We start from the raw sequence: 9,875 nt of genomic DNA, 5'->3' as shown, positions 1-9,875 counted from the left end.
GAACGATCTCGATGAGTCGATAATACGAGGAAGGCCGAGCGCTGCAGGTAGCCCAGCAAGGAACGAGAGAACGGATGAAGACTTACCACAATGGCTCGATGTGCACGGGGGAACGCAACAAAGGGACGATGCAGACGAAGTCGAAGAGAGAAAAAGCAGCGACAGAATGGAGGAATGAGAGAGTGGTTCTCGTGGGGGGGGGAGATTACGGCATCTCCCGAATCACCGTGCCCCTCCGCCGTCACCGCTCGGTATGGTCATGTATAGTATGTATAGTATGTATCTTACCTCCGTCTCTACTTCGCTCTTCCATCATTATTTCCCTCACTCTCAACGTACCCCGGAGTGGATCTCTGCCCTTCACACAGTATGGTTACTTTCTCTCTCTTCCCGCCAGTAATGGTTGACGTGGTCTCAATCTTGCTGCCTGTCTCCTGTCCCATGGGAACCTGGCAGATCCCCTTGATTGTTGATTCGGCCTGATGCCCTCCCGATTTTCCCTCAACTTTCCAATAGATCAGTCCCTGAAGATCCGTCGTCTGAATCCTGGACCTACGGCCAGATTACTAGTGTACCAGACAATTTGAGTCACTTTTTCTCTCGAACCACATGCCTCTGCTTATCATCAGAGGACGACTACTTCTCAGCACCTGCCCCCCGGGATGCGTCATCCGTACTATCTAGATCGATGAGTGCTACGCCGTACTTCCCGCGCGACTGGCGAGGAAGACAGATTAGTGGTCCCTCGGTTCTGAAGAAAGAGGACCGGTCAAGTCCATCCCGCGAGCTAGAATTTGAACCGGCTATACCAGGTCGTACATGGGTAGTATAGGCCCGGAACAGACTGTTCCTGGTTTCGCCACTTAAGCCTGTTTCTTGGAAAGTGCGGCATGACGCGCTGCCGTCCGTCTTTCTGATGCCCGTCTTATTAGCCGCCTGTCCATTGGCTCACAAAGCTTGACCGCCGTGGCTCATCGGTCGGCAGTATTCTATCCGCTCCACCCGGGCGGTGATTGACCCTGATCTACAGTCATGTGGCACGTGATGGATATCCTATTTGCACCACCCATCAAGATCAATGTTAGGTCCTGGATCATCCAAATGGTAACAATAGGTATTGCTTGTCAAACAGAATTGTATTGTTTTTGTCTCTTATAATGCTACGTAGCCTGAGTCATGAGTGGCAAACCAACCACTATTCTACTTACTAGTGATCCGTTCGTCCTACTGTACTAAATATATCTCAGCTGGAGGCACGGATCATGGGATACGACCAGCAATCTTACGGCATCATGTGGTAGGGCACTGCCTGCTAATCACTTAGTAGCATCGTATGGGCCAAGACATATAAACTGAATCTCACCGACTGCTGACTTTAGTGAATTGATGATTGCAAAAAGCAGAAATCAAGGCTATCAATAGGTTTGATATACCTCATGCATCAGGCTTTAAGAGGAGACATCGTCACTATTACCACTACTGTACTATCACAAAAAGCCCAACAATGAACAATCAAACTCCAAGACCAAACTTCACCAAGCCACTAAAAGACGACATAACCACATGATTCATGTACTCATACATTCGTATTCATAGCAGCTACCAGAAGCGCTGCAAGTCAATCCAACCCAATGATTCAAATAATCTCAGATAAACAACCCGAACGGAACCAGCCGTTCAGCCCCAACATGCTCCCAAACAATCAACGCCTAACCCCAATCAAAGGCCACCGCACCTTGCTCGGATCCGTCTCAATCTTTCCGCGCTCACGAGTCGGACCAGCCAACTGACCACTGCTACTAACACTTCCAGGGTTGAGGCTAGTACTACTCTTCGAGCTCATCGTCGTCGTTGTCGAACAAACACCACCACACTTGGCCGACCATGCATTCATATTCGCTGGACGCTTGCCCTTATCTTTGTTTCGCGATTGTTCCGCACCAGGACGGATAGTAAGTTCGTTCAGAGGATCCTGCTTGAACTCCTGTCTCTTCCAGCTGTTTGACGACTGGTCAAATGTCAGTGCCTGTGCAGGGTCGAACATCAGGGGGACCAGATCTTGGTGTTTGCGATGCTGTGCATTTGAACGCCTAAGCCCTCCACTCACCGCGGGATTTGCCTTGTTGGCATTCAAGTTGAATTTGCGTTGTGACGGTAGGGACATTTCCGTAGGGGGCTAGTTAAAGATAGTTGTGGTTGTGATTATTTTTGTGAATAGTTATTTAGTTTATTGGGAAGAATGTAGGAGATAGGTAGGTAGTCGACGGAGGGTATAGTAGGAGGGTGGGGGAAGGGACTATGGAGGGAGAAATGTGATATGATTGTTGACTGTGGGATTTGAAACAAGTGCCAATATTGCATGGGTTGTAAGATGCTAACACGAAGTGGGGGCTGGAAGGTTTCCAACTGTTTATATGTTGTGAAGCAAGAAATATTGGATATGAGCTGAGGCTCATTGGGAGTTCTCCTTATGTCAAAACAAAGAGTAGGCTTACGGTCAATGTTTCAGTTTGTTGCGGCTTCTTCTTTTGTCTGAACCGGGGTCTGCTGCATGGGGACGGCATGCTTGGACCGAGCAGGAAAAAGAGCTCGAGGAACAGGGGCCGGGCGAGAATGTTATATACGAATGTATGATATTCTATCGTCGTCACGACGATGACCGTGGACAGGTGAAGAACTCCCAGTTATCAATGAAAGGAAGTGAGTTTCAGTTAGACAGCGTCACCTGATCCGCAGAAACACTACCATGTATATCGGCAATCCTCTGCTGTGAGATATGAATTCCTTTATTCTCAGCAACTATTGTCCTTCCAGGACATGAAAGGACTGTTCTGGCCGTACTATGCTAGAGAGGATACAATGACGGTGTTTACGGCAATGCCTTGGACAATTGGCTACCTTCGCCACAAGTTTCATGAAGACATTAAAGTAATTATCAATCATAAAAAAGCTATATAATACAAGTATTGTGAAACGAATATCAGTGATGTAGAAAAGGGAACAAACGCTAGGAACATGTGAGATCTGACAGGGGTATAATAACGAGGAAACAACAGCCTTTCTTCTCAGTTTGCATTCACAACCACAAGACCCATCTGACACCTGAAAGAACACCCCGAAAAACGCCTCGCAAGATCTTGAAAGCCATCACAATTAGCCAAACCCACCAGAGCATACCAACTAATGCCCATTCGAGCATCACGAACCCAGTGCGCCGTACCCAGCGCAGCCGGCGATGACGCCTCCTGACTCCTTTGTCAAGTGTATCGCTCAGCTGTTTAACAGCAAGCGTACTAGTGGTGTTGAGCTGAATGCTCAAGTCCTCCGCATCCTGTGTGGCTGCCTGAACACGCGGGGAAATCGTCTCATTGACGATGTCCTCGAGTTTGTTCAGTTGCGATCTTAAAGGAGATGAGACCGAGCCAGAGAAATTGTCTATGGATTGTTGGAACGAACGATGTGTTTTCTCGAAGCTTCTGAGCAGGCCCTGTGCGGCTACATCGTACTCATAAAGCCGACTTACTTGAGGTACGGATGCTTCCGTACCAAATGTGCGCCGAAGGAAGTCTGGTGGTGGCCGCCGCACACATTCTGCTCGGCGGGTGATCTCTCGAGCTTTAATTCCCGAAGAAAGAAGAAAGGCTCGGGTGCGCTCAATCTCGCGCTTCCCCGGAACACCAACAACAAGCGAGCTAGATAAGCTGCGGTTAGAGATACTCCAGCTTCTTGACTCAGTTACCAGTCTTGGGCGTTTTTCCTGGGACGATGAAGTAGTGTCTGCTCTCGCTTGAGCAAGACCCGTGACAGGAGGCCTTGTCAAACTGAAGGGAACACCGACATCCCTGATGTTACGCTTTCTGAATTGTTCTGGCACAGTATGAATATCAGGGCCAAATCGTAGTTTCTCATGACGGGTTGCTGGCGTATGGAGAGATGTAGAAAACCCACCCACTTCTCTCTGTGAGTCCGTCGTGTCGATGTCAGCACCGGCCTTCGAAGGACTGCCGTAGACAGGCGATTGATGTTCTTCTAATCGATCATGCCGAGGCGTGGAGACAAAGGGAGACATAGGAGGCACATGGGTCTTCGAACTGATCTTCTCAAGATTCCTGCGTGAAGTTCGATTGGCATCGTCGGAGAACGTAGGAAACCGGCGCAAAAGAGACTTGGCGCCAGACATTCTATCACCTCTAGCTTCTTCGGGATCATCAGGAGGATCGGAAACAGAACTATCAGTGCTTGAAACGGAAGATCTCCGTGACTGGGCGACGGTATCCTTTTTAAGTATTAGATCCCCTACTTTTGACATTTCGTTGCCCACTTTCTCTGCGATCTTCCCAGGGCCTTTGAATATTCCACGCAGCTTGGATTCGCCCTGTACTGCGTCTTTGCGGTTTTGTGAGTTGAATTTTGATGGGTCTTCCTGAAATACTGGAGAGATTCGATCGGGAAGCGGGCTTGGTTCCAGCCTTCCACCTTGGGGAATACCCTCGGGATGCCCAGTTGAAGTATCCTTGCGCAAAGCCGCCGACTCCAGGGAGCTATCATCTGCAATATCCTTTGCCCGAATGTTGCTCTTACTCCGCTCATGTCGAGCACCAATAGCACGCGAGAAGCGGCCTTTTGTAGGCGACGGCGAACGGCTTGCCGGTGGGGATAGGTTGGATGCGATACTTGGAAACATGCCGACCTGCGCATGGAGCTCGGGAGACCTGCTTTCTGCAGTTGATAAGGTTGTCAAGGGGTCGTAGCGGTCATCAACACTTGGAATAGAGGATATAGAACTTCGCTTTCCCTCTGACCGAGCCCAAGTAGGAGATCTTCCGGTCACATAACGAGGAAAAGTGTCATGGGTTGGCGTCAGTCTGGTATTCATGGCGGTGTCATATTCTGAGAGCACCTCAGAGGCTCGAAGTCGTGAGGCGTCGGGCAGTGGGGACACATCCCTCTCAGAGGACAACGTATTATCCATTGGCGATTCCCGGTACTGACGTCCCTCAGCACTAGAGATGCTCGAAGAGCTACTTGATAATAGGCCGAGTTTATGCCTCTTAGAGCCTGTCATTTTCCTTGATCCTTCGGTTTCATGTCCACTACGGCCAGAGCCGTGGAACCTGTGCCGACGCCGTCCACGCCCGACTCTATTGAATTCTGTCGCCAAAACCGAGCGCGAATCAGACAAGGAGGTACGAGAAGTGGGGTGTTCCGAGTCTAGCGATTGCCGATTATTCTGTAGCTGCTGCGGTGGTTCAATGGGCGTCTGATCATCATCAGGAGTAATGAGAATCGAAGGATCTGGGTAGAGATGATTCCCGTCTCTATCAACGATCTTACCCTTATTGTGCCTTTCCTCAACCCATGCGGCATCGTAAAGGAACTCTGCGGGGTCGATGACCCAGTCTGACCGTGGCCTGCGTGCTTTGACACTGCTAGCGCGGCTAGCACGTCTCAGACTTGAAGGAGGAGAGACGGCAAGATGATCAGGTTCGTCTACTTCTGCACGCGGTGTAGCATCTTTACAATTATGAAACGATGGAAGCCGCAGACATTCAAGGGGACCATGCGGCTGCTGGCTGTATTCAGCTTGCACTGAATCAACCCACTGATGTACCTTCTCCGTATCGTACCACCCCGCTGCCTCCGTGTCTATTGCACATCGCTCACGAAATCTCACTTTGCGATTGCGAATACACTGAAGAGGATTGTAGACCCGGTGTGATGCAAAGCCACTGCTATGCACAGATGTTGAATCGGCAGTTTGATCGTCAATCGGTTGAAGAGGAGGAAGAGAAGGAAGTAGTCGGAGATATTCCGAAAATAGCTCAAAATGGCGGCGAGCTTTCTCGGCTCGAGCAAGTGTGCTCTCTGAGAAGCCCTGCGGCAAGGGTTCCGATCCAGCGGAATGTGGAAGTAGACTTGCCACTGAAGATGGCGCATGAGTCGACGGTCCGCCCAGTTGACTGGAGTCGACTATTCTGGTAAGATCTTCACCCGGTGCTTGTGTGACCCTCTGGCCATGTTGAGAGCCGCCATGCCCCAGGTCGGTTACTGGAACCGATGCATGTCTACCAGTGTATGGAGCGGATGTTTGCCCACCTGCCAGAGCCCATCTACCTCCCGAAAGACGAGTTGAAGCAGAGCGACCCAGGCTATTCCTTTTCCTCGACTCGCTCAAATTCAAGGCAAGATTCACTATCTGGAGCGAATCCCTATCAAGACCTATGGTGTCCTGATTGTCCGTCTGCTTGCTATGCGACTCCTGGGAAGCCGCATCCTGCTCCAGATTCGATGAAGCAGGAGTCTCCTCCGCTGTTGTGGGTTCCGTATGCTCCGTATGATTGGTATGCTCCGCCTGCTCTACTTGGGATACCTTCTGCTCTTTATGCCGAATCCAAGGGAATCGTGATCGCTTCTTCGGAACTACCAATTCAGGTTCGGGTGCTTCACGCTTCTCCTTGCGGCTGGATTCTGAGCGGCGAGGGAGGTATTGGCTTGCACGCAAGCTCTTCGACCTGGGTAGAAAAGACGAATCGACTAGGAAGCCGCCGGAGCTGGCCGTTCGGCGTTGGGCCCGGCCTCCTTTATCGCCATCCCGAGAGCTGCTACCGAGGGTGCTGCCCTCTAGCTCCCCGCTCGCTCGTCCCTCGTTCATGTGCGCACCCGTTTGTCGGTCGGAGTTATCATTAGATGTATGGTAGCGTGTGTGGTAATCTGGCTGTGTCTCATCGGTCTGGGGCATAGGAGGTGTAGGTGGATAGGATTCATTGGTCTTCGGCGACATTAAAAGCTATGGTGACGAAGTGGTCCGTCCCGCGGGATAGGAAAGGGGGCAACGTCCACGAGGAAAGGCCGACATGGAGATATGCGAGAAATCGCTAGAGTTCAGTCATGGCTCCTGAAGGAAAAACAACCATCTAGGAGAACTAATCTGGACACCCCCTCGTCCTCGTTGTCCAGATGTTAGTCTGACGATCGCTACTTCATCAGTAGGCAGCAGGTGCATCATGCGCCGCGGCCCACGTGGAACTGCAAACACAGCAAACAATCCCCATCAATATTAAGCATTCCCCAGACTTGATTATCGACTTTATCAGATAGCTGACAAGATGCTCCACACCACACGTACATGGTGCAGCAGTGGGATTCTTTTAGAAAAAGCGCTTAAAGCTCCCAACTAGTATACAATATACAAAGGAAAATATCTAGCATTGACTCTAACAACGCAGGCGGACAACTAGAGGTACAAGTCCTGTAGATAGGAGGCATGAGGTACAAGAAAGCTAAAATGATGTCGGGAGAATTATTTCTCTACTCAACCCTCAAACATTGTAAACGCGCCTCGGTTTCGATCACCTGTAGATAGAATATGTCAGTTCGATATCATTTAGACAGACAGGAACTTTTAGGGGAAATCCTTACCTCCAGAGCTTGCTTAACTTCCAACACTCTGCGAACATCCACAAGCCAGTCCTTGCTCAAAATCTTGGCCCATCCCGAAAGACTGTTCATCTCACGAGCTGCAGCATCGAGGTTACCTTCTTCCAGAAGGCTCTCGGTCCGGTACAGCACACTCTCCACATCGTCGCTACCGGCAACAGCATCCTTCTTGAACATGACCTTGCTCAGAACAACGCTGGCAGCGTGGCTAGCGATACCTGCATCTTCGGGCAGAAGGCTGGCCTTGCGCACCTCATCAGCGACACGACGGAAGCGCTCAATGATCTGAGAGGTCGAAGGGATTCCACGCTGGTAAGCAGCAGGGTTGATAGAAGAGATGGCAGCCTCAACAACGGGGTCCTCAGCGGCCAATTCCTTCACGGCGACAAGCTCGCGGACGAAGGGGCGAGGAACGGCAGAGCGATCAACAACGGAGCGCACGGCATCAACAGCCACCTGGAGTTGTTGGGTCCTGAGGTTGCTGTCAATGACCTCTCTCCAGCCAGATGTAAGCTTCTCCAGCTCACTGACGTTGGCGGTGAGTTCGTTCAACTTGCTGAGACGGCCTTCACGTTCTCGCTCCACGAGCTCCTTGACTTCGTGCAGGTACTTGCGGTTAAGCTCAATGGCTTGCTCAACCAGCTCGTTTTTGAGGCGCTGTTCGGCCACCTCCTGAGCCCTCTGCAATTCGGTTCTGATCTTCTCCTGGTAGGCATGGGCCAACTTTTCGCGCTCGGCCTCAAACTCCTCGCGGTACTGGGCGGCATCGGCCGCACGCATTTCGTCAAAACGGCGGATGAGCTCGCGAGCGGACTCATCGAAAGTAGCATGGGCCTGCTGAATCTCTTCCTGAGCGGCACGACGGGCCTCCTCACGAACAGCGATGATCTTCTCTCCAACCTTCTGGAGTTCCTCCTTGGCCTTGGCCACGGGCTGAGAGTACTTGCCGGAGTTCTCATCAGCGCTGATGACGGTAATCATGTCGTTGAACGTCTTCACGAGCTCCTGGACGATCGCTTCATCTCCCTCGTTGACCTGAGCAAACTCGAGAGGGGTAACAGCAGGAATCGCCGGTTGTCTGGGTTCCTCCTCAGCAACCTTGGCGGCCTTCTCCTCCTTGGCCTTCACAACAGCTGTGGTCTTGTCCTCGGGCTTAGCGGCGGCGGGCTTGATTTGCGCTTCGGAGCTCTTCGGAGCCGGAGTGGCACTCATATGGGGGCCCTTCTGGGAAACATCTGCTCCCGAGGTCTCCTCCTCGGCGACCTTCGAGGTAAGTCCGCTCTTGCTTGGGATGGTGATCTTGTTTCCTTCATCCCTTGGGGTCGGGTTAAGGCGGTTCTGGTTTCTCAGAGTGTTGGGGAATCGACGATAGAAGTCACGCTCTTCGAAGTAAAGGACACTCTCCTCACCATAGGGAATGTATTCGGTAAAGAAATCGTGAAAGTTATCGAACTTCAAAGCCAGGAAAACGCCGCCACCGTATGCGAATCCGGAGGTAAGCAGCAGGTAGAGAAGGAATCTGCGGAAGCGTCCACCCTTAGGAGCTGGGGTAGGAGGAGTAGAGGGAGGGAGAGTGGACTCTGTCGTACATCAGCACTGGGGAAGCTTGCGACTCAACTGATCAGAGCATTCGTACCTTGCCCGGTGGGTGATGGCTTAGGGACGGTCTCTGGGGGAACAGCAGACTCGGAAGACGGAGTAGCGGGCGTAGGAGCAGCGGTGGTAGGGGGCTTAATATCGGCGAAGAACCTCTGCAGAGAATTGAGACGAGATTAGTTAGGATGTTTATGACTCGACTGCGGATGCCGTCACCGTACCTGACCTGAAAGCCGGCTGCTTGCTCCGGCTCTGGACAGCCATTGGGAGGCGGTCCGCTGACGAGCGGAGGACAGCAGCAACTGTCGTCCCGGTGCAACAGAAGAGCGCAGCATCATGGGCCGCACTACCATGGAGATGAGCGCTGGGAGCTGGCTTAGTTGAGGGGTTGGTGTTGATGGGAGTGAAAACGCGGACCGGAATTGGGATAGGTGCTTTTACGATCCGCTCCGATCCTGCACCGCCAAAGAGTGGCTCAGCTCGGGTCACTTCGCACCGCCCGCGCCGGCTGTCCGGATAGACCGAGCTAGCTGTCTTATCCAATGCTGCAGGACATTATCTTGCCCACAAACTAGCTTTGTATCAGTAGCAATAACTAATTGTTCTATCTTATAAACTTTATCTGATCTTTGCGTCTACGAGGTTCACCATGCACCAAACACCTACTATGTGTATGCCACTGGAATTAGTAGATGGCTAGTTCAGATCCGATGACTGAAGGTGAAGTATTATATAGGCATAGCATACTGAGAGTCTCAGGAAGAACACAAAGAAAAAGTAAGAAAGTGACATGAATTCAACCCATTCAAAAGGATACAGACGCCAGGAACGAGGAAGCAGAG

At 51.4% G+C, this 9,875-nt stretch overlaps 3 protein-coding genes across 3 annotated transcripts; all 3 read right to left on the bottom strand.

Moving 5' to 3' along the window:
* Positions 1–1,702: 1,702 nt before the first annotated feature.
* On the bottom strand, positions 1,703–2,164 carry BO83DRAFT_391537 (uncharacterized protein; the record flags this gene model as incomplete). Its single annotated transcript, XM_025532906.1, has 1 exon — positions 1,703–2,164. The coding sequence occupies one exon, from the start codon at positions 2,162–2,164 to the stop codon at positions 1,703–1,705; it is 462 nt and encodes a 153-aa protein (XP_025385376.1).
* Positions 2,165–2,906: 742 nt separating this feature from the next.
* On the bottom strand, positions 2,907–6,942 carry BO83DRAFT_380885 (uncharacterized protein). The gene has a single exon (XM_025531859.1). It carries the CDS (start codon positions 6,779–6,781, stop codon positions 3,077–3,079), a length of 3,705 nt encoding a protein of 1,234 aa, XP_025385375.1. The 5' UTR covers positions 6,782–6,942; the 3' UTR covers positions 2,907–3,076.
* A 214-nt stretch (positions 6,943–7,156) lies between these two features.
* On the bottom strand, positions 7,157–9,426 carry BO83DRAFT_439784 (MICOS complex subunit MIC60). The gene is made up of 4 exons (XM_025536204.1): positions 9,255–9,426; positions 9,074–9,188; positions 7,420–9,017; positions 7,157–7,353 (listed from the first exon to the last, which is right to left on the bottom strand). The coding sequence occupies exons 1-4, from the start codon at positions 9,384–9,386 to the stop codon at positions 7,309–7,311; spliced, it is 1,890 nt and encodes a 629-aa protein (XP_025385374.1). The 5' UTR covers positions 9,387–9,426; the 3' UTR covers positions 7,157–7,308.
* Between the last annotated feature and the right edge of the window lie 449 nt (positions 9,427–9,875).

The sequence above is a fragment of the Aspergillus eucalypticola genome (assembly GCF_003184535.1).
Source record: "Aspergillus eucalypticola CBS 122712 chromosome Unknown BO83scaffold_23, whole genome shotgun sequence".
NCBI lineage: Eukaryota > Fungi > Ascomycota > Eurotiomycetes > Eurotiales > Aspergillaceae > Aspergillus > Aspergillus eucalypticola.
Note: the sequence above shows the minus strand (reverse complement) of the source record. Positions and strands in the feature narration are given on the sequence as shown.